This window comes from Helicoverpa zea, chromosome 6 (genome assembly GCF_022581195.2).
Source record: "Helicoverpa zea isolate HzStark_Cry1AcR chromosome 6, ilHelZeax1.1, whole genome shotgun sequence".
Taxonomy (NCBI): Eukaryota; Metazoa; Arthropoda; class Insecta; order Lepidoptera; family Noctuidae; genus Helicoverpa; species Helicoverpa zea.
In genome coordinates this window covers 3,245,957-3,270,455 of record NC_061457.1, presented here as the reverse complement: position 1 = coordinate 3,270,455, position 24,499 = coordinate 3,245,957, and the positions used below count along the sequence as shown (strand labels likewise).

Below are 24,499 nucleotides of genomic sequence, written 5' to 3'. Positions count from 1 at the left end.
ATGGATATGCTCTTACTAATAAAACATTTTGGTAATTTCACATGACCGAAGTATTGATACAAATTGTACAAAACCGTACTGGATGCTAAAAATGCCCAATTATATGCCCAGACACGCTTACAAGCACTAACGACCAATGCATTATTGACTAAGTAGGCACTTGTGCAACCCCACATTAGACTATTGCATTTATCTGCATCGGACTGGACTGGACTGGCTTTTATACGGCGCGTGATATTGATCCCAAAGCCAGCCAATACGATAAATAGTTTGTAGATTGATTTATATTTTTTCAGTTAAAAGGTATATGTCAAAAATGTGGGAAAGACATTTTAAATGTGATATTTGTATAATTAAGGGGAGATTCCTTAGGGGGTATTGTAATAAAATATTATAAATGCAGAAGTAACTCGGTCTGTCTGTCGCGCCAAGTCTCTGTTACTATAAGTAAGTTTGTAGCTAAATGAGAACTAGAGTTTATAATCGTGAATATCACCGTGTCAGCTAGTCAATGTGCCATGCACCGACCACTTGAACTTTACTGATGGGCTAATGATGTACTAAGGTACTCCTTTAATAACCGCTGCTTTATGAAGGAACTTGAAATAATACTATTTCTCTCTTTCATATTATAGTTCGGCCATTCAGAGAATGCGTTCCTGACACGTCGCGATTGAACTGACGACGTAATAACATTCATTGATTATTGATATAATAATGTTGTTTTAATGCTCCTCAATTGTTAAAACGGTAAACAACCAGCAAAAATATTTTTATCGTAACTGCAACGCCATTGCAAAGTTACGTCGTCAGTTCAATCGCGACGTGTCAGGAACGCATTCTCTGAATGGCCGAACTATAGTAAAAATTGTTGTAAAAACTTCTACCTACTTATGTATAAACTACTACAAATATACGGAAAAAATGCTATAGTTTTCCCCAATATATGGGCTGTCTAATACTGAAAGAATTTTGAAATCGTACCAGTAGTTTTTGAGATAAGCGCGTTGAAAATATTTTTTTTCGACCCCTTCGACCCTAATAATATTGAATATTATGAACATTTCACAATTTATTATCGAGTGATAACCGAAAGCCATACAGTCCCATAGTACCGGCCCAGTTATTGGCTGCGAGCTCACTTCACCGCAATCACACAGTATTGTCGAGACCGCTTTTAATAACAAGGCCGTTACCCCAACGTGGTGACTTAACGATCGCTTTCAAAACCGATATACCTCATTACATGGCTATCGCGAACATGGGGTTGCACTCACTAAGATAATGATTATGTGATTGTGCTTTCATTTGTTTTGTGCAACTTTGTATAGTCCAGAGTTTTGTGTACCTAGTTGCTTTTTAACTGTGTCGGGAATATTTTAGAAGTAGGTTCTGGACTTAATCAATTTCACAAGTTAGCGAAAATGTTATTCTTAATTCAGCTTGGATTTACTTCCATGCTTTGTATTTTCAAGGTATCTTTTTCATACAGCTGAAAACACAACTACATATGTCACATTTAGACGAAATTATTTTTTTATTCGCAAAGATAGTGGTAAGGTAATGTAGATAGGAAAGTAGGAACGATTACGAAAAAAATTGTGCTTTCTAAAATTCGAGTTGAACAAAACAGTGCCATTTTTAAGTCCCCTGTCTACAGTCATGTTTGTCAAAGAACAGAGAGCACATCATCTCAAACGCTACAACTCTAACGAAGCTCAAACTAGTTGATTGTGCATGCTTTGACTTCATGTAAAACGTTGATGCTGTTTCTTCTTGCTTTCTTACTTCTTGTTTGTGTAGGAATTATTTTTGTTATTTTTATGTAAATCCCATTTTAATTAATATTACCTATAAATGTGAAAGTAATCAGGTCGGTCTGTCTGACTCGTTTTCACGATAAAAGTACAGGGCCGATTTAAATGAAATTTTGTACACACAACAGACTACCAGAATTTAATAAGTGTTTCATAGCAATGAGCTATTTAATTTTATAAAGACCAAGTTATTCAAAGCCGATCTGTTGTTACTAAGTATAAGTAGCTTCTAAAAGTCATTAAAATATACCATTCTATTTAGAATTAAATCCAAGCCGTTCACGTTGATAGATATTTACTGATTAATAAAGTTCTTCAAGTTGAGATAAGTATACCTTTGACGAGGCGCTCAATGTCTAGAGCACAGATTGAGAAATTAAACCCGTATAAAATCTAAGGATTGATTAGTTTCAGATGCAAGTATTCATCTATTTCTTGAAATTGTAGATTTAATTTATACTGAGGAATAAAGCGACTTCATTATGATAATCTGATATTGTTATCACCATTTAGGATTCGAACTAACTTCAACTGTATTGTAACTTTCTCAGGGATAAATTGTATGTACTGCAAAAAACTACTCTAAGTAATAACTTGTTTTTTTTTTTTTAAGTTTCTGGAGTTTCTTGCCAGTTCTTCTCGATACGACCCACTTCTTGAAATCGTGCTAGTTCAAATTTACAGTTCACTTTCAGCAGGCCTAGTAATTATTCTTTGGATAAAGAATTAGCATTGCCATTCAACGTGGAAATGTCTTCTGGGCACGTTTCCGGAGGACTGTGATGCGGAGGAATACTTCGACGCCTAATCGATGTTCTTTTATATATGGTTTTATGTTTTGTATATAGCATTTTTTAGTACTGTATATAGATAAGTATCTAGTTTAAGTTTGTATACCTGTATAGTGTGTACATATTTACTGGCCTTGTAATTGATTCTCTTTACCGAATTAAAATATTAACCAGCATCAAGTTCTCAACTTCTCACACAAGACGTACAAAGCTACTTTTACATACTAAAAACAATTTACATTGGAGCCTAGATAAAAAGAAACAAGCGAGTGATTTACGATTGGCAGCGTCCCTTAGGAGTGGAGGTCGTGAATGGATTCTGTTGAGCAGTCAGCGCCCGCCTCAGCAGTGGATTGGGTCTAGATTTATTGCAATAACCTCTTGAATACGCTTAATAATCTGCGAGGTTACGGCCCTGTGTGTGAGTGAAAAAGTTGTGAATGAATGAGGTGTGAAAAAGTAGTTGTGAGTGGCGTTTTGTATCTTAAGTTCGGTTGTCCATGAACCTACCTGGCAGAAACAGGTACTTATTTCTGTTTATATTAATATGTACAAACAATCGTAATATGCTAAGTTATTTTAGTAAATAACTGTGTGCTAAGAGAAATTAAATTGTTTTGCAGCATTTCGATTTTATTTTCCTATGCAACTTTAAAGTAGTTCTTGATTTACAAAGATAGAAAACTTCGTTATGAAATTAATGTAGCTTGGAATATCGAATACTATAAGCTTTAATTACTAACGTCTTTATTCATATGTACATCAAGCTTACCAAGCCACGCAATGCCAGGAGTAAAATCTAGCGTATTCCCAATAGAGTATTCTCAGTGTTCTCACTGATATATTGAGGTATCAACAAAATGGCTTCCCGTTCATAATGAACGGTTTCCTTAAACAATCTTAATTGAAATTCTTTTGAAAGTTACTCATCTTTAAATTTTGTATAATCGGCTAGTAATTTGTGAAAAAAATCTTTCACGAACTTTTGAAGGTTAAGAACCTACTGCACAGGATGAAAGAAAGAGGAAAATGGTGATCTACTTAAAAAAAAGATCTTAAATAATAATCTGACCATACTTAAGTATTTGTCTCGATTATTTACCTCCTTATTTAATTGATTAATTAAATTCCCAACATCTTTACAAGATCTTTACTTTTAATACAGCATGAGTAAGGTTATTAAAAGAACGTGGTATCTTAAGGAATTAGCAAAGCTTATATATTAAACCCGAAATAATATGCTAGAATTTTTATCAATCTATCAAAAACAAGAACAATCCCATAAAAAATCTTCACAAAAGTAACCATAAACACAACATCGCACCAAGTAAACGAATGCGCATAAATCTATATTTCCTTATAAAAGAACTATTCTACCACATAGATATAATAGATATTACAATATCCATACATACAAACTGGAATGCCTTTGATAAACCAATGTGATATGAAAAGGGATCCTTGTAGTCTTGTATTAAACGTACTTGGAATTACAGACTAAGGATTCTATGTGGGTAAAGGAAGTTGAAATACCTAGATAGCTTTTGTTTTCCTATCATAGTGCTATCGATAAATAAATAGCAATGTGCATATTTTGGCCAGAATTAAATCTAATGCCACAACGAAAGTTGGCAAAAGAGAAGCTCACTGCAAACTTTTATTCGGCCAATAGTTTGTTTGGACTCGTAAATCACTATGTGGAAGATAGTAGTACAAGCACTACAAAGATCAGGTATTTCGTCTGTTGCGTGTTACTGGGTACTCTAAGTCATATTTTGTAGGATCAAGAACAATTTGTTTGTCCTCGGCACAGCTGATTAAAATGCCATTTATCATAAACCAAGAGGTTTCAATTAAAGCATAATTTTTTAAATTAACCGCGTCAAAGATCGTGATCAAAGTTTTAATTGCCGTCAAAAGGTGCCACCTGCCTCGGCCTGACACTCTTTACTGGATAATTAAACGTGATCTTTAATGTGTTGTTTTAACTTTGGCTTAAATGCACATCTTTTTGCCGGGCGTAAATTGCTAGAAGTGCAATTTTATTCAATTGTCTTTTTCTTTCATGCTTTCCTATCTGACGTCGTCTTACAAGTACCTAAAGTCTTTGTAGCCATATCGTCTTTCACACAATCCGTCCACCGTTTCTTTGATCGTCCTTTTTTATATCCATCCCCATTCCTAACGAAAGAAGCACATCCTCGGTAGTATAGTGGAGAGTATCCCCGCCTGTCACGCGGGAGACTGAGGTTCGATTCCCCGCCGGGGAGTTACCTTTTTAAGCAACGAATCAAGTTTTGCTGATTGACGTGAAATACTCAAACAGTGTGTATTATTGCATTAAAGATATTTTTTTGAAAAATTAATTTTCTTTTTTCAGTACATAGGTATCACTGCTTGACAGAGTTTTAGAATTTATCATCGTATACTTGACGTAAACAAAATCTCATAAAGGTATTTATGTTGCGTAGTTTATGGGCCGGTAAGCTACTAAAGTAAAAGTCGGTAAATAAGCTTTTTCATTTTATGATGATTGTTCCCTAAAGTACGCTCGCAGTGTATTTATTGGCTTTGTTTATAAGTCTACGTTTGCTATTATTTTACTCTTGTATCTTCATAATTTTTGTATTCCATAAAACTCACAAAATGAACTGATACTGAGACACATAATTTACAGGTAAACCTACAGATACAACGATATGTAAAAAATAAAAATTGCCGTGGGAATCAAAAACTATTTTCGTGGTCTATTTCTTAACCACTGATTCATTGCTGCATCTGGTTAGACTGAAAGCCGACCCCAACATAGTTAAGAAACGGCTTGACAGATGATGATGGTCTGTTTCCTAGCCATAATTACCGTCTTTTAAACCTTTTTTTACAATTACCTACTTTTTATTCAATCAAACGATGATTCAATTGTTTATTTATACCTTTAAACGAAACAGCTCTGAACAAGCTGTAAAGCAATAAGCTGGGTACTCACTTAGCAGTGTAGCACGTAACGTATCAGATACGGTATCAAGTGAGTACGTAGGCACGAGCCCGCCGCGAGCCGCTCGCGCGTGGAGCGCTGTAAGCTCGCAGTGACCCGCCGAGTGGCGGTTTCACTGCGAACACAAAGGCGGCTCGCAGTGTGCTCGTGAGGACCGTGGACGAGCCGTACTCACTTGCAGGTTGATACCGTATCTGATACGTTACGTGCTACACTTCTAAGTGAGTACCCAGCTATAGAATGCATTGAATAGTTGCCCGTGCAACGATAAATAAGAATGCACGCGCGCTCAAGCAAGACGAGAGATAAAGCGTACATACATAAAATACTACCTTCATAACATAGTGGGAGGGTCTGTTTATAACTCTGTTAGTTTTGAAAATAATGTATGTACCAATAACTATGTATAACGGTGTATTGTATAAACAAAGTAAAGACAGTCGTGTTTTCTGAAGACAATAACAACAATTTTGTGATTCGGTAACACACAACAAACAACAACAAAATTACATTTTGATATCTTCTTGTTTAGCGTAAAAATAGCATTGCAATGTTATCAATTTCAGTAAGTAAATAGTAATGTTGAAAGATTTATATATCTTTCTGGCAGACCAAAAAAAAATTCTACCGTTTTTCATTTATCCTCTGAATAAAGAATAATAAACCTACATCCCATTCGGTCATTTCAACATAAAAACGTCACAAAGTAGGACAAATAAATAAATACACATTCCATTGTTAGTTTTGAAAATAAAGTAGGTACCTATAACTATTTACATTGGTGCACTGTATAAGCAAAGAAAAGAGAGTCTGTTATGTTATGACAATGAGAACCATTTCATGATGAACAAATTTAACAAACAATTAAATGTTGAAATATTTACTAGTTGTCAAAGAAAAACAATTTTCATAAAAATTCCACCTACCTACCGGTATTTAGGTATACTTTGAACAAATAATAAATCTACATTGCGTTCAGTAATTTTAACTTAAAAACATCACAAAGTAGGACAAACAATTAAATACACATACCTATTCATAATGTTAGTTTGTATTTTAAAATATTAATCATACGGAACAGTGCATGCTCAGTTGCATCTACAATAACTGGGGAAGTCAGTGGTCTTATTACGAGCTGTGATGTAGCGACGCGTTGTCACAAAACTTTGCTTATTTTCTAGCTAGAACATAGAGTTGTACAGACAAACATGTTGGAATATCGATAGGATTTCTATTTATAAGTGTCTATGGAGTTTCTTGCCGGTTCTTCTCCATACGACCTACTACTTAGAACCGTGCACTTAGCTATTGACGTATCGTATGTACATAATACGTAAGTCTATTAAATAAAAACCTTAGATTTTGAATTACATCTAAAACTATAGATATCAGTTACTATGTACTCTATAGAAAGTGATATATTTCCCAAAGTCAAGTTAAATTCTTATGTTATGAGCATATCCTCGGTAGTATAGTGGTGAGTATCCCCGCCTGTCGCGCGGGAGACCGGGGTTCGATTCCCCGCCGGGGAGGATAATTCTTTTTGAACAACTGTAGGTAAAATCCTACTTTCTTTGTTCCCATTAAAAGCTCGCAAGTTCATTAGAATAAGTATGTGGATGTTTCCATGTTAGTTACTCATTCAGAACAAAACTCTGCCTATTGGATTTTCAGAATCACATAAGTTTCAAGGTCACGCAAATATCGATAGTTGGTATCTACATCACTATTTCCCATCACAACCAGTGGACTGTAGAGGAATGCTAATGTCCTGGCTTGTCGCTTCCGTATCCACGTTTCTATTAATATTATTCATTCAGATGTTCATTTTTACTCTGAAATGTATCACCTTTTGCATTTTCTATTTTGTTTTTTATTCGTTGCATTTTCTGCTGTTTGTGAGTTGTTGCAAAGGTAAAGTTGGACTGGTTTCTTTTTCTCGTCGAGTTTTTGTGTCAAGGTTAAAGAAGTATGAATTTATGTATAAATAGACGTAGAAATGGTACAATAGGTGGAATAGGTGTGTCTGTGAGAACTATGTATAAGTAGAAAGGAAGACATGTGAAGTATTTAAGAATGAGACCATGGTAAAGCATGGAGAATTAAATTAATTTGGCAGGTTTTTCATGTGCTCACTAGCTTTCGCCAGCGGTTTTACCTAGGTCCCTTAGGCTTGGAAACTACCCCGCGCACCAAGATGTCAAGTCGCTCATAGCTTTGTTTAATTCATGGGCTACCTAACACTGAAAGAATTAGCAAGTTCAAGTCAACAACAAACAAACTATTGAGCTTTATACACTTAACATATAGATAATACATGCATCGATTAGAATAAAAACTACATAAACTACATATGGCAGATTTAAATCCAGTTGGTTATGCAACAAAATATACTGTTAAAACGTTTTCAAGACGCCAACGTTTGTATAGAAGTTCTATCACCAAATAAATTCGATTTTCAATGAAAAAGCAGGTAGGTACTTCTACTAGCTACTTGAACGCGATGAAAAATTTAACTTGTGCAAAGTATGGAGTAGGTACTTACCTTTTCAATTCGCATCGGTTTAACAGGAGTGTCGGTAGAGTGCACTTCCATCTGAATATAAAATTATTTGATTCACAGGAGTTTAAAGATTCTTGAGATTTGATTTTAATTTGTAGTTTTGGAAATGTTTGGTATCTACCTATAGAACTACCCATAGAATATTTTTAACTTATCTAATTTCTTCGATAAATCGAATTTTGAAGGTCAAGGGCGTAATTACAGTTTTGTGTGAAAGTAGGTACCTTATGTAAGAATTCGTCTATATCATTGTTCGTCTAGCCGTCCTTTAAAGTTACTAAATAAAATAATTTTCAATAAATCTAACGAGTATTATGCCGTGCACATTTGAAATGCACATAAAATGTCAGCGTATGACATCGATATATCGTACAAAAGGTTGTTCGCCAGAAGGGTCTCTATTATAGCGATGTAATCTATAGACCCGTTCCCAATCTAGGGATATTTAAAATGTAACATGCTTCCAGGTAAATAAAAAGTTTCAGAGGTTCTTGTTTTGCCTTTGCCTATTATTTTGACCACTTTATCACTTATTTATCTAAACTAATATTAGTAGCAACTACTTGCTCATAGGTACGATTTGAAAAATTAAAAAGCTAAACTATCTTCAGGTGACTTGACCATGTTCAAGTAAGAAAACAATTTTCCCGAAAAATTAAATTGTGATGAGCTTTCGCAACATCAATAGAAAATTTAATGTCTAATACTAAATCTATTGTATTGGGTACGTAGGTTAGTTTGAAGCTAAGATTTGAACCGGTAGATCGAATTACGTGCAAGTACTACAGAAATACAGACTATCCACAGTGTTCTATTTTAATGTTTGTCTTGTCTCTTTGTTTGGTAATACAATTGGATTAAATTGTAACCCTTTTCCCGGTATTCAGCTATAGACTCAGATTTGATACAGATGTTATATTATTGATATTGGTGTTATAATTTAAACAAACGAGTTCAATTGAATAACTTCAGAATACATATATTAAACTTGCCTATAAATTCCTATGTAATAAATACTTAAATAGAGCAAACTTTTACCTGCGAAGAAAATTTTATCCCGAATTTCTACCGCCACTTGTGTTGCCACTCGAAAAAATTACCCTCTAACCATTACATACCTTTAAACCGATTTGCGTAATTCCGTAATTCCTCTCGGAACGACGCCATCTTGATTGAATTATCCGGTTTTTCGGATATACTTAAGTACTGACATATTATTATTTACGTTGACGATATACTCTCGAAATGTTTTCAATTACTATAATGATGTCGTTACTTGCGTGGTGCGTTAAATTGAGTAACTTTTTATATATATACTTTTCAATAGAATAAGAGTTAGAGACGCTAATCAAACATTATATTTATATAAGTAGGCGATTAGTATGAACTTAATAACAACACAAGATTAATTTATCTTACGTATCTTTAGACGAGAAGAAATGTCTAGTCAATATAAATATTAGTATAATGATCTTCAGAACTCCTAAACAAATCTAGACCTTATCTAGATCTAGACCTATAAAAAAATCTTCAAGAGATGGCATCAATTCCATTACTTACAAAAGCTTACTATAAGCTGTAACCAGTTGCTGGAAAATCTACCAAAATCAACGATAAAACCAAACAGATTGACAAAATACTCTCGCAAGTAAACCACTTGATGGATGAATGCCATCAAATACTTGATAGCCAGATATTCGTTTGTCATAATAATCCCATAGTATTGTGAATGATTTCGCATGAGCTTACATGTTCCGCGCAACCGGATAAATAATATTATGAAGGTGGGGCGAGGTGGGGCGAGGTGGGGCGGGGTGGGGTGAATCTGACGAGTTATGAATTAATGGACCAATACAATTAGGGGATGATGAAGATTTGGTCAGTAAATTATCAGTGTTAGGAAGTACCTACTACTACACATGACAATCCCTAAATGTGTTTTTTTTTCTGGAAATGTGACTCTTAAATATGGGTAAACATACGGGGCACTAAACTTTTGTTCATTTGATAACTAATCAGGTCCCTCTAAATTAAATAAACAATTATTTGATATTATAATTTCATTTTGGTTCTGGTTCTTAGAAGATATAGATAGGTAATTTTTATAAATGATTTTTCATCCCATGCATTTAACTTTAAATTGAAATAGGTGCAGAGTTACAGTACATTTATTCTATTTAACATCAAAAACGTTTCAGTAAAGCTATTAAGAAACTTAGATATTTGTAACAAGTAAAGAGGATTGCAGAGATTCACTTCTGTCGCTTGAAATACAACTCCATTGTGAAAAGTTTTAACTGTAACTTGTCGGATTTAACGAACAATTGTGCGTTGTAAGTCTGCAAGTTAACAAAACGTTAAACATCACAGAACATATAAAAGAAGGTGTTTTAAAGAGCGAGGGAACATAGGTACATACAAAGAGGTGATTCTACTAAAAAGTCTATATTGTTTTGACTAGGACCAGACACACGCCTTGAAAATCATTTATTATAACTGCAATGTTCGTTACTCTTCGTCCTACGTCCTACGTCTATGTATAATAATTAATATTAGCATCAAATATATGTATAATCCAACCTTAGCATTATTTCCCACCTCAAAAACCTATAATCGTAATCCAAATCGGTACTAGCGGCATAAAATAATACCAAAAATATTTGCATATCAAAGAGCGTACATATAGAGAAATAGAGAATCCCTTTGTTATTTGTTTAAATATTTAAACAAATAGTAAAGGGATGCCTGAAAGACAATGACAATATAATACGAATCGAATGCTGTCTGCACATTAAATATTAAAGTATTGGAGCGGCCTTTAAGTATTGATACTGAACTAGGCTCAGCTTAGCTTTGTAAAGGAATAAATAAGGAACGGCCGACTTGTTATACCTGGAAATGGTTATCCAGTTTTTATTGTCAGATTTACATAAAGTTAGGAATGTGTTTGGTTCCAGACGAATAAGACATCGATTTAACTTTATCATTTACAAAAGTTAGGTATACCATTAAGGCCAACAGCAAGAAGGTTGATACCTGAAATAAATAAAATCTTTTTTTTAATAGGCCTAATAAAAAAAATACTGTCACCCCAAAAATCACCGTGACCAACCGTGGCAGTCACATTTAGTGCTGTCAAAACACACAACTTAAATTTTTGCAATGAAATTTTATTTTTGATATTTTACCTTAGTATTTAATTTTGTAGTAATTTTTATTTTAGCTAGTAAACATGGCGATGGCAGAAAAGAAAAACGAATACCCACCGGGGGTTGAAGCCGATAGAAAACTGTTATGCTTCGATACGTGGGAAGACTACTTAGATTCGCTTATTGAAATCGCTGATCTTCGCAACTTGAGGAGTATAGCTTCTGCGAGGACTATTGCTGCACTTGGATACAGGTATCCGCGATCAACTCTATGCTAAAGTTCAAAAGGGGAGCTCATTCCCGCCTAATTTGGTTCTGTTAAGCTGAGGACCACCTGCTAGTTGAATTTATGGAAACGCCCTACTACTTACTGGGCATCCCACACTGCGTTTAGAACATGTCTTCACACTAAAATTGAACCGTTCCGTGGAAAGATTGATATTTACTTGGATTAAATAGATACTTTGATGATTACCTTTGGCAATCCCTACTAACAGTAACAAACAAGAAACTATAACCAAAATAAATAATCAACAAAGTTTTTAATTTCAGAGCCTACGGTGACACATTAACTGAGAAAGAGTTTTACACCCGCCGAGCTTGCATCCACGAAATCGTGTACCCTAAAGGAAAGCCGTATGTGCTGGTCAGTGAAGGAGCAGACCTGGATGATTCCTTTAATAGGGAACTGGCTGTGAGGGAGCGAGCGAATAGAGTCGGCATTCTACAGGTTAATATCATTGAAATTGTGCAGTATTTACCAGTGAAAAAGTATTTTTTATCGTCTACAATTTTATCAAAGAAACTTAAGAATTATGTGTTTGATGTGAACATAATAAAAGCGCCATTCAATCACACGTCCATACGTCATTTAGCCGACTTGTTGAATGCAATGTTCGTAACTACAACCAGATGACGCTTAGTAGACGCATAGTTGGCAACTGGTTTGTTCTTTATTACAAACTAGCCGTTTTCCCCCGGTTTCACCCGCGTCCCGTGGTAACTACTGCCCGTACCGGGATAAAATATAGCCTATGTTACTCGTAGATAATGTAGCTTTTGAATGGTGAAAGAATTTTTAAAAACTGTCCAGTAGTTTTTGAGCCTATTCATTACAACCAAACAAACAAACAAACAAACAAAGTTTTCCTCTTTATAATATTAGCATAGATAGACAACTGGTTACGATCTCGGGACTTAGTGCGCCTTAACATCACTTTTGGTTTAATTTCTTCAATTTGCAGACAGCGTTTACCCTGTGATCATTCATAATCATGATAATAAATAAGTAGGTACTTAAATCTCAATTTCTTTGCAGTCCATTATCTTCGTACGTCACTTCACGAAAGGCGGCTTCGAGATATCAGGGTACATAGACTACGCCCACAGACTGATATCAGAGAACTGGACGCCTTTCTTCAAGCACGGCAAAACTCTATGGCCTAGGGACAATGACCTCGGGTATTATCACTGGCGACATGGCACTGTGAGGAGCAATATTAGTAGGAACTATAAGGTACCACTATTTTTTTATTTTATACTTGAATTAAGTTTTAATAAAAAACTTCGTGAAATACTCGCCTTTTGGACTATTCACATTTTGCACATTAGAAGCCAGTGTTCGGGATTTTTACAGAGATTATAACTTGTTAGAATTATGTATAAGAGGAACTATTTTTAACCCCCGACGCAAAAACGACGGGGTGTTATAAGTTTGACGTGTCTGTGTGTGTGTATGTGGCATCGTAGCTCCCAAACGGATGATCCGATTGTAATGCGGTTTTTTTTGTTTGATAGGAATGTCATTCGGGAGTGTTCTTAGCTATGTTTGGTGGAAATCGGTTCAGGTCTTCAAGGTCATCACCTCGTTTGTTAGGTGTGATAGGAATGTTACACGCTCAGTTTATTTGCAAGCATATGTGGGATCTAAAATTTGAAATACTAATGTCTTCTGGAACCACTGAGCTGGTCTGCTATTAGGACACGAAGATAGGAGACGTAACCCTGAACTGCCTTTTAGTAGACCCATCGAGTTTGGGCTCGTTTAATTTGTCTTGACTAGTTCTCTTCATGTTTCTTATTGACAAGAACCTAATGCTGGAAATGGGATGTGGCGGATGAAACTCTAGAATGATATATAACCCTGGGTCACCAAAGGTTAATCTTTATTATTTCTCAATCTGTGCAATTCTCCCAGAGCCAGTTTGTCATGAGGATTGTTAAACAGCTTCCTTTGGCTGAGATCGCATATAGCGAACCCATCATAAAAAGAAGGAAAAATTAAGGAGCTCCTTTAAAAAAACATGAAATAAAATTAAATTATAAATTAAAAAAAACCCCGACCCAAAAAAGTACGCAATTATTATGACAAAATGTTATAAACGAAAACCCTATAAAAAGCAAAAAATAATTTTAAACACTACGTAAGTACCAACTAAAGCATGTCAGACTAAACAAAATTTTGACGTGTCGGGGGACCGCTTTTTACCTTCAAAAATACTTACATAAATCAAATGAAAACTACCTAATTACAACATTCGTATAAAAAAAAACAAGTATCTAAACAAAATTATATAAAAAGTTATAAGAAGGAATGTAGTAGTATATAATTACTTCTAACGTTAGGCTAATAAATTAGAGCGGTCCCCCGACACGTCAAAATTTTGTTTAGTCTGACATGCTTTAGTTGGTACTTACGTAGTGTTTAAAATTATTCTTTTCTTTTTATAGGGTTTTTCGTTTATAACATTTTGTCATAATAATGGCGTACTTTTTTGGGTCGGGGGTTTTTTTTAATTTATAATTTTATTTTATTTTCTAACGAGAAATGTCTGATATTCCTTTATTAGAAGGATACTAGGTTAATAGTGACTGATGCGGAAATCTGTTATGAATTTTCAATTTTAAACAAATTAAGTTATTATTTTGTTGATCATTCACGGTCCTGTAGAAAGTTTACTCAAAGCGAAATCAGTTTAAATGGAAGTTAGTAATAATTAACTTTCCAATCAGGATATAATAAAGTTCAACAAAACATTGTGTTTACACTTTCAATTTGGAATTCGTGGATTATACCGTCAACAGTTAAATGTCAAGCTTTAATTTGTGAATGGAGTTTAAATCATTGAATTTTAGGCGTTTCCGTATACTTTGGGGATACTTGCCGCCGCAGGCAAAAGTCACCAGTGGAGTTTACTTCGAAACTGTGAGATTATTCGGCGAACAATTTCGATATCCACTAAACGTCGGGCTGACATGAATATTCGCATAGTTTGGGAAGCTGTCACATAGCGGATTATATGTGTTGACATAACTTCTTTGTTATGTAGTGGAATGAAATCGGGAACTTATGTCGATTTTGGGTAATAGAAGCGTGTACATAAATATCTATAAGGCCTTTGTGGTAACTCGTTTCTATTGTGTATTAATTTTGTACCACCATTTACGTATGTAGGTCTTCTTTTACACATAGGTACTATGTCGCCTCATCTTAGTGCCTGTTCTTAGAATCAAATCAAATACGGATAACTCCCGATGCATAGGTACTTTCATAAGCATTTTCTTTAATTAAACGTTTTTAATGAATTTTTCGCATAATGATAATAATGATGATAAAGCAAAGGAAAACACGGTTCCTATAAAACCAAAACCACGTAAGCTCCTTTAAAGTCACCAATTAATTTTATTTGAGAACACTAATCACGTAAAGCATAAAAATATAAGGCAGCTGGATAAAAAATGACCTTTAGTGTAGTCGATTCAAGTTCAGGATGCCCGTGTTTTTGCCAGCATTCTTGTATCAAAAATTCTTGTAAAAAGATTCCTGTACCTATCTAGTGGAATTTGAGGAAAAAGCCTAGAAAATCGTAATAAGATGCTGATGGTGAGCTTTCATAAATTAATAGCTAACAACTTTCCAGGTAGATTTTTCACAGTTTGAAATAAAAAGTAGGTAGTCCAGTTGCATCCAAACTGCAGACCAGATGCCTTCTTTTTTATGTTATCAACACATTTGCTCTATGCTGCTATTATATACTTACCTACTAACTGTTTTTCAGCCGGTAATGGACCCCGACAGAGGCCTGCTATTCCAAAATCGTCACGACCACAAGATTATATGCCCGGATCCCCAACAGGACCCGGGTCAGAATACCACCAAGCAAAGGGTCTATTCTCCGAATTATACGCAGATCGAAATATATGACCATGTTGTACGTAGACGAAGCTGACAGATTTCTTTAAATGTTATGGTATTTTTGTAGAAATTACTCACTAAACATATTTAAGGCTAAATATGACAAAAAATAAAAATAAAAAAGAACATACGATTAATTAAAAAAAAATTATAAGGAATTATGATTTGTGTTTAGCGCTAAATATGCTTAGTGGGTTGCTGGTAAATAAAGCCTAAAGAAAAAAAATGTTTGAAATTAAATAAACTTTAATCGTCCTTTATATTCTAAAGTGTTTTTAAATGATTGATCAAAATTAATCATAGTTGAACATAGTTCGACGTTCGTGATTGTCACATTCAAAGTTAAGCGTTTAAATATAAACTTAAAAATAATATTTAACCTAAGTTTTGGACTCAAACTAACAATTTTAACAATCGATAGCTAACAACTATAAATATTAAACCAACAAGTCTGTTAGATGCCTGTTTTACATAACTAAATATTTATAATCGTTTATTTTTTAAGAAGAATTATATATTAAAACAATTATTCAATTTTTTGTCTTTTATTTTTTGTTTTCTGTTATTGCATTTTTTACTGTCCCTTCTTTTTTATATCTAATCTCGACGTAATTCTAATTTCCTACTTCAGGCATTTTGAAACAATAGTCATTTATCGATTAAAGTAAACACTTATTCCAACTTAACTTTAACAACTTACAAATATCTAGCTTAACTACATTTTAATTATTAAATATTTACTATACAACCAAGTCGATTAACACATTAACTAGAACTAGACAATAATTAATATTAAACTAGCCGCTTCCCACGATTTCACCCTTTTGACGGAATCACTTGGACCAAAATTTTTTCCAAGATGTCCATATAAAGATCCATAAGACATTGACCATGAAGACGATACAAACAAACAAACAGACATACGCACAAATAACACTAGTTAGGATTTTAAAGACTTTATTGGAACTGATAAACTAGTAGTTAATAGAATTAGTGGAAGCCTGTGACTTGAAGGAGGCGAGGCGGGTCTTCTTGGCGGTCTCTCGGGAGGCGGAGTGCACCTCGGCGGTGCGGAGCGTGATCCCGAAGATGTCTTCATGGTAGCGGTTTTCGTTCTAGAAGAAAATAAAGTATATTTTGAAAAAGGAAAAAAAGGGTTATATGGTTGCCGAAAGTTGAAGCTCCTAAAATTCTGAATTATTAGTCTTTCTTTAAAAAAATACTATTGATAGAACAAAATAATCTGAAGGGTTTTAAAGTTAAATTACTTTCTAACAACTAGAAGATTCTTTTGCCCAACAATGGGATGTGAGAATGTGAGAAAAAATATTGAAACGCCAATTTTAAAGACTGCTCAAATATGTAAGTAGAACTTGAAGTTTTCGACATTTGAGTACTTTGGAGGTAAGCCACAGTAATATTATTGTTAGCAGTACTTGGAACCCTAACAATATCGATATTTAAATGACATAAAAATAGAAATTATCTTACCCGCAAAGCAGCGATGAATTCCTTAGCATCAGCATCAGACATGCATCCATGCTTTTCGACAATGTCTTGTAATTTCATTTCAACATCGTCCGCCATCTTACAGTCACCACAAACGTAGAAGTGTGCATTTTCCTCCATCAGTAGGCGCGTCATCTCTGCTCCTTCGTCTTCTAGTAACGCTTGGACGTATTTCTGGTAAAAAGGAAGTAGGTATGTTTTAAAACTATTTGGTACAAGTTGACTATGAATGATTTTACATGATAGAGCATGTTTATGTTGATTGAAAACAATAGTTTTACACATCAATCTTAATGTTTGTAGAACGTAGTGAGGCCGGTTTTCTAGCTGATAAGAACACGAGATAGCTGGTAAACCAGACTTGGAGATTTTTTTTCAATTTTTAAGTACCAAGAACAACCGCAATCTCAATTGCCTACTTGCTTAATCATAGGACAGTCTAAAAATACAGAGGTAGATTTTTCATAATTGAAATTACCATATAAAACTTACTTTATGTGAACCCTCCTCCCTCGACAGGGCCAACCGTGTCTGATGTAACACTCCATCCTTCAACGCCTTTTCCTTCTCTTCCTTATACAACTCCATGCCCTGGTATCTACATCCGAAGAACAGCCACACAGGTCCCGGGTTATGAGACACCAGGTGCTTGATCAGGTGTCTTCTGTGGTGCCAGAATCCTCGGAAGGGGGCTATACCAGATCCAGGACCGACGAGGATAAGCGGTGCTGATATATCTTTAGGCATGTGGAAGCTTGGTTTACTGCAAATAGCACATCGAGTTAGGTATTTGCGACGAACATAAGAATTAGTAAATGATATTGGATATGTTTGCGACAGTCAATTTTTGATTAGTTAAGAGTGTTGGGTAGTGAAACTTACTGTCTAATAAATGCTATGAGTTCGTCTCCGGGTTTCAGATTTTTGAGGTACGTTGAACAAACGCCGTAATGTTGAGGTCCTTTGCCATCTGAAATGTTTATCGATAGTTAAAATATATTCTTTCAAACTAATGTTAAAAGTACGTACATTCGACACAGTCTGTGAAAAGATTGCCAGAATAATCTAGAGAAGCTAATCAGAAGAAAACTGGAATATTTTTAATGAAATACGCTCAAAAATATTTTTGCTTACCTTGAGTTCTATAAATAACAACAGCAACTGTGATATGGACCCTTTGTGGATGAGCCAGAAGTGACGAAGAAATGGAATAAAATCTTGGCTGCAGAGGACTCAGTAGTGTAGCAAGCAGCGACGCTTGAGGTCTGCACGATGGGAATTGAGCGAAAACTTCTGCCAGATGTGGATAGTGGAAACTGACCCAGTCGTGGTATTTATTTGAATCCTATGAGAAAGAAAATAATTTATGGGGTTATGAAAATACTTAACAGATTTGATTTTAAAGCTAAAACAGAGGCATGTTAGATGATTAGTTACTTCACAACCTGTTGATAAATAGAACAAAAATGGGTTTCGTAGCATTGTTTTGGATAACAAAATTTTATGCTAGACATGATATTGTAAATAAGTAAACAAGTTACACAGCTGTGAAAACACAAAACCGACTTACGTAATACCGTGTATTTAGATGATATCATAATGATCATAGAACATAAATTAACGTACAAGGAAACGAATTACAAATACTACGTTGATGAAGGTATCGAAATTGTTTACTACTCATATAATGAGCTTGTGGCTCAGACATACAATAACCGACCCATTCCTTGTTTTTCGATTATAGATTGAAGCTAATATAAAAAATTCAGTGTATAATAACAAAACAACTTACAAATTAGTAGATCTTTGACATTCAGGCAAGTACCAATGCAATTTTTCTAAGTTTGTATGTACTTTCTATGTATATTTTAGACACCATGGACTGTGTGTGTGCACCAATAAGTGCGCATGAAATAGAAAAGAAAGAAAAACCTGCAGACTTCAGAAAAATAATTATCCTTGGAGCTCAGCAATGTGTAGGGCTTGCTTCAGCTCTCCTGTACTCAAGACAACAAACGCAATATGAGAAGTATGCGATTATAAGCGAAACTAAGCCGAATGCGTTGAGCAGCGAGATAGTAAAAAACTATCGAAGTTTAAATCTAGCAGCCAATGACAAGCTTGTAATATCGCTTGGTGAAAACGACTTTAATCAAAAATCAGTGTATGTACAATTTCAAAAAATTTTAGATTATTTTAGCTATAACCAAATTGTTGTATTAAATATAGCTAAAAATAACTATCTAAATGTAAACAAGCTTAATAATACCATCATGAAAATATGTGAAAAATACAAAAATTGTTCCTATATAAATTGTGATAAGCTCAAACTTAATGATATTTGTAAAAGTATTAACTATGCTATTGACTGTAATGACTATGACAACAAATTTTTGAAGTTTTCCGAAATTAAAAAGAGAATACAAATTCGAAATCAACAAAACAATATCTCAAATCGAATTTGTAACTATATACCTAAAAAGGGCACAATACCATATTATTTCAAACCAAAGACTACAGAAATGTCGACAAACACTATAAACAAAACGTCACAAAAACCCTTACCGCAAAACATAGGGACTATACCATACTATTTCCCTGTAGTAAAAAAGGGTGAAAGAAACCAAACTTCTAAGGACAACAATCTTTTTCGTGTACAATAACCTACATATACTACATCAAAACATAAATGGACTGTTGGCTAAAAGTGATATAATAACGGAATTTATAGATACTCTTTCGAACAATGGCAAATATGTACATATCTTATGTTTTACAGAACACAATATGACGATGAGCGATATTGATCTTCTAAACATTCCAAACTATACCTTAGCTACCTCTTTTACTAGACAAAAACGAAACGGTGGATCCTGTATATTGATACACAACCACATTAGATATACAGAGATAGACTTCGTGAAACTTGCTAACGTATGCAATGTTTTTGAATGCTGTGCGGTTGAGCTAACGGATCATAAAATTGTAATACTATGTATATATAGAGTGCCAGGACCACAAAAAATTGACATATTCTTTGACAATTTGACGTATATATTAGAACAAATTTGCTATAAAAATAGACATAAAATTATAATTTGCGGCGACTTTAACATTGATATGCTACAAAAAACAAAGTATTCCTCTCTATTTAAACGTCTCTTAAAAGAGTTTAATCTTAAAATCGAAATACAGCAACAAACTAGGCCCAGTAGTGGCACCTGCCTAGACAATATTTTTCACAATATACGGGGCTGTAATAGTGAGATACTTGAATTAGGGGTATCTGATCATTTAGCGCAGTTGATGCAGTTTCCAGTTAAACAAACGTGTGCATTGAAGTATTATTATGTTCAAAAACGCGACTACAGCAAGGAAAACATTGATCGGTTTAGGCAATGCATGGGCAGTTTGAGTTTTTCAGATATTTTTGAAGAAAATGACTCTAATAAAAAGTTTAATGCGTTTTTTGACTTATTCAAGCTTTTCTACGATTTGTGTTTCCCAATATTAAGATGTAAAATATCTACAACTTATAGACCAAAGTGGATTACACGGGGTATTAAAGTCTGCAGCAAGAAGAGACGGTCTTTGCTCTGGCAATATAGGTTAAACCCAAACAAAGACACAAAAACTGCTCTATCAACATTTAGCGCCAGGTACCGCCGCGTTATAAAGCAGACACAAAAAGCACAAAATAGCTACTACATAGAAAACAGTTATAACAAGTCTAAAGCTACCTGGAAAGTAATAAATAATTTGAAAAGCAACGTACCTAAAACCCATATCAATGCTATTGAGGTAAAAAACACATATATCACAAACCCTCAAAGTATTGCACAATATTTCAATGATTATTTCATAGACCTAGTGCAATCCAATGTAGATTGTCAAACTTATGATAATGCAAATGTTTTAAAATCCCACAAATCTATGTTTATGGAACCAATAGTCCCAAAAGAAATGCTAACTATAATAAATAACCTCAAAAATACAAATAGTACCGGGTATGATGACATCAAGACTAGCGTGATCAAATCAGTAGGACCCATTGTAGCACCAGTATTATGTGATACAGTAAATGCTTGTATATACAACGGAGTTTTTCCAGAAGCTCTAAAAATCTCGATTATCAAGCCAATGCACAAAAAGGACGAAAAAACAAAAATGTGCAACTATAGACCTGTAGCCCTGATTCCAATATTTGCAAAAATTTTTGAGAAAGTAATTTATAATAGACTTAATAATTATTTTGAAAAAAACAACATTTTTTGTCAAGAACAAATGGGATTTAGACAGAATAAAACTATTAATATGGCAGTGTACAATTTCCTTAAAAATATACATCACAACATGGACAACAGAAAACCGGTTGCAGCAATGTATATGGACATGACACGTGCTTTTGACTACGTTGATCATAAAATACTACTGAAAAAGCTCTATAGCTACGGTATTAGAGGTAATGTAGTTAAGCTCATACAATCATATTTAGAAGGTAGGAAACAGTTTACTCAGATCAGCCAAGTCAACATTAAGACAAAAACTGAAACAACATACTCCTCAAGTACTCGGACGATTCTGTATGGCGTTCCACAGGGGTCTGTGTTAGGTCCATTACTTTTTATCTGCTATATAAATGACTTCCCCAATGTAACAAATCATCAGATGTGCTTATTTGCAGATGATAGCACTATTGTTTTTGACAAGGGTAATTTTAAAGAAATAGAATTAGAGATAAATACAAACCTTGTGTCAGTCATAGAATGGCTTAATGCCAACAATTTAAAAATTAATTTGACTAAAACTAAAGTGATGGATTTCAAACTTCGGCAAAAAACACCGACGCAATACCAAGTCAGGTACAAAGGAGACGCAGTACTAGAAACAAAAACCACAAAGTTTTTGGGGTTGCACATTGACAATGATATGTCATGGCAATCTCAAATTGATAGTGTTTGTTTAAAACTATACCGTTTCTCTTATGCCCTATATATGTTAGGCAAAATTGCAAACAAAACTGCCCTCCTAACGGCATACCACGGGTATGTAGCTTCCACACTAAGGTATGGGCTTATATTTTGGGGTAATGCTGCAAATATTTCGTCCGTACTTCTGGCACAAAAACGATGCATACGATCAATCTGTAAACTAAAAACAACAGATACATGTAAGCCGCACTTTCGGGATTTAAATATCTTGACAGTACCGTCGCTGTATATCTATGAGGTTCTGATGTTTGTGAAAAACAATATGCACTTGTTTAGTCATGTAGAAAGTCAACGTCGCTCAGATAAGTTACAAACAATAGCTACTAAGACTGCTTTTGCTCATAAAAGTGTTTATGCAATGGCACCTAAATTGTATAATAAATTACCTTGTGATATTAGAAATAGTAAGAATAATAATGAATTTAAAAATAAGCTCTTCAAGCTACTAAATGACAAAGTATATTATTCAGTTAAAGAGTATTTGGATGACAAATTCTGATGACGATGATGAATTTATAAATATATATATTTTTTTTTTAAATACTTATGACACTAGTAACACAACTTTATTGACACAATTTTTTTATTTGGTTATTTTCCTTTATCTTGACATTCATATACTCGGACATTTTATATTATATTACTGTAATCTCTTAAATAATTTTGTATGCCTATCGGCGGGACATGGCTTGTACATAAATCTAGAAAACACCTGTAATCACCCCTGTTTCACAAAATGAATAAATTGATTTGATTTGATTTGATTTGTGTTTCGGATGGCACGTTAAACTGTAGGTCCCGGCTGGCATTGAACATCCTTGGCAGTCGTTACGGGTAGTCAGAAGCCAGTAAGTCTGACACCAGTCTAACCAAGGGGTATCGGGTTGCCCGGGTAACTGGGTTGAGGAGGTCAGATAGGCAGTCGCTTCTTGTAAAGCACTAGTATTCAGCTGAATCCGGTTAGACTGGAAGCCGACCCCAACATGATTGGGAAAAGGCTCGGAGGATGATGACATTCAGAAAGAAAATTAAACCAGGAGACACCAAGACACAAGGTTCACATCATCAAGATCGTAGAGCTCTCTTACATATTAAAAGGCTAGGCATACGGTGATGATCCTTACCGTAACTAATTCCCTTATTTGTTCAGCTTCAGATTCATCAGTACATGATTTAGCGAGGTACTCTAATACTTTAGTAGTCGGTGGTGTAGTTATGTCCAAGAATCTTGAGTAGATGTCTCGGATGGTAGCCGGTGGTAAGCGTTCGTATCTCTCCCAAGCTCTTACGGTACCTGTGGATAAAAATGTGTAGTATAGTTTTGTTTTCCTTTAATTTTGATGGGCTTCTTATTATTCTGAACTGTTACACATATTTTATCTCCCAATTTATCGTTATCTTCGATTTCCTATAAGATCGCCAACCAATATGTATTTGAAAATTCCATGTAGACCCGCTAATTTATTCAACTCACGTAACAAAAGTTCACATTGAGTTTGTTCCTTATTATTTTGATTCCTCCAACATCACATGTATCTTCGATCAAACCAGTTGTCGTGCATAAATTTTAGCATTCCTTTAACGTCTGCGTCATTTCAAAATCGTTTGATGATACTAATTTTACCATCATTGGCATTTATATTGTTATTATTATTTCCTTACCTGTTGGTGTTAATGTTTCCTTCATAACTTGTAGTTGTACAATCTTGTCGAGCTCTTCAATGCCTTTCAGTCTTTCCAATACTGCGTCAACAATTTCTTTTCTGTTTACAGACATCACGCCAATATGGTCACCAGGAACGTATTTGATTTCACACTAAAATATAAAATTACAGGTTTGAACATAACGCGTACTAAATTATAGACTTGTTTCTCTTGTTTTCTTGACTCTTTTTAATATAAGGAAAGGTCATGCATTAATGTTAGAATAGGATACACATTTTATGATACCATAATGTTCACAGTTTTTACAATCATTGATCAGGATTTGTTTTAAAATTTGATCGTCAAGGCCTTTATTTAATTTAGTTTTGTATTCAAATATTTTAGAAAGGATAAATATTTAATAGTTTTTCTTACGTCTGGTTCCATGTCAATAAATATAGTTTCTGCGTCTGTTTCTGCATGTTCTGCTAAAGTTTTGTTTTCTTTGACTTTGTAGGTGACCAGTTGTTTTCTGAATCCTGATGCAAGTGCGTTAATTAAGGGCATATCTGACGACGGTTTGCCAAAACGCACCGTTTCTTCCGTAACTGGAATAACTCCTACAGCGTTTTGTGCATCCTTTACCATATCGCTTTCATCTAGGCAGAAGGTTTTGCATGATTCCTGAAATTAAATATTTGTCAGTTCACTAAGTCTTAGAAAAAAAACCGTACCTATTTATCAAAGTGCCATACACGGGCAGATTAAATATAAGTATGGCATAATGGTTGCCTAGGTAAATGAACCCTAAAATTGGATGTGTTTTATCAATTACACTTAGAAGA

The 24,499-nt window shown here is 34.4% G+C and overlaps 2 protein-coding genes and 1 non-coding gene across 3 annotated transcripts in view; 2 read left to right on the top strand and 1 right to left on the bottom strand.

Annotated features, from left to right (window-relative positions):
• Positions 1-7,063: 7,063 nt before the first annotated feature.
• Positions 7,064-7,135, top strand: Trnad-guc. Its single transcript has one exon. It is a non-coding gene; the product is annotated as a tRNA-Asp (tRNA).
• Positions 7,136-8,064: 929 nt separating this feature from the next.
• Positions 8,065-15,544, top strand: LOC124631472 (cilia- and flagella-associated protein 299-like). The gene is made up of 5 exons (XM_047165882.1): positions 8,065-8,076; positions 11,390-11,568; positions 11,868-12,045; positions 12,634-12,831; positions 15,374-15,544. Exons 1-5 carry the CDS (start codon positions 8,065-8,067, stop codon positions 15,542-15,544), a joined length of 738 nt encoding a protein of 245 aa, XP_047021838.1.
• Positions 15,545-15,738: 194 nt separating this feature from the next.
• LOC124631003 (nitric oxide synthase-like) overlaps positions 15,739-24,499 on the bottom strand; it is a 50,343-nt gene continuing 41,582 nt past the window's right edge. The window contains exons 15-22 of the mRNA XM_047165079.1: positions 24,090-24,338; positions 23,673-23,826; positions 23,135-23,304; positions 18,154-18,364; positions 17,902-17,989; positions 17,512-17,782; positions 17,002-17,193; positions 15,739-16,625 (exon numbers count right to left, since the gene is read on the bottom strand). Coding sequence (XP_047021035.1) covers positions 16,485-16,625; positions 17,002-17,193; positions 17,512-17,782; positions 17,902-17,989; positions 18,154-18,364; positions 23,135-23,304; positions 23,673-23,826; positions 24,090-24,338 — 1,476 coding nt within the window. The 3' untranslated portion in view covers positions 15,739-16,484. The remainder of the gene's footprint in view (positions 16,626-17,001; positions 17,194-17,511; positions 17,783-17,901; positions 17,990-18,153; positions 18,365-23,134; positions 23,305-23,672; positions 23,827-24,089; positions 24,339-24,499) is intronic.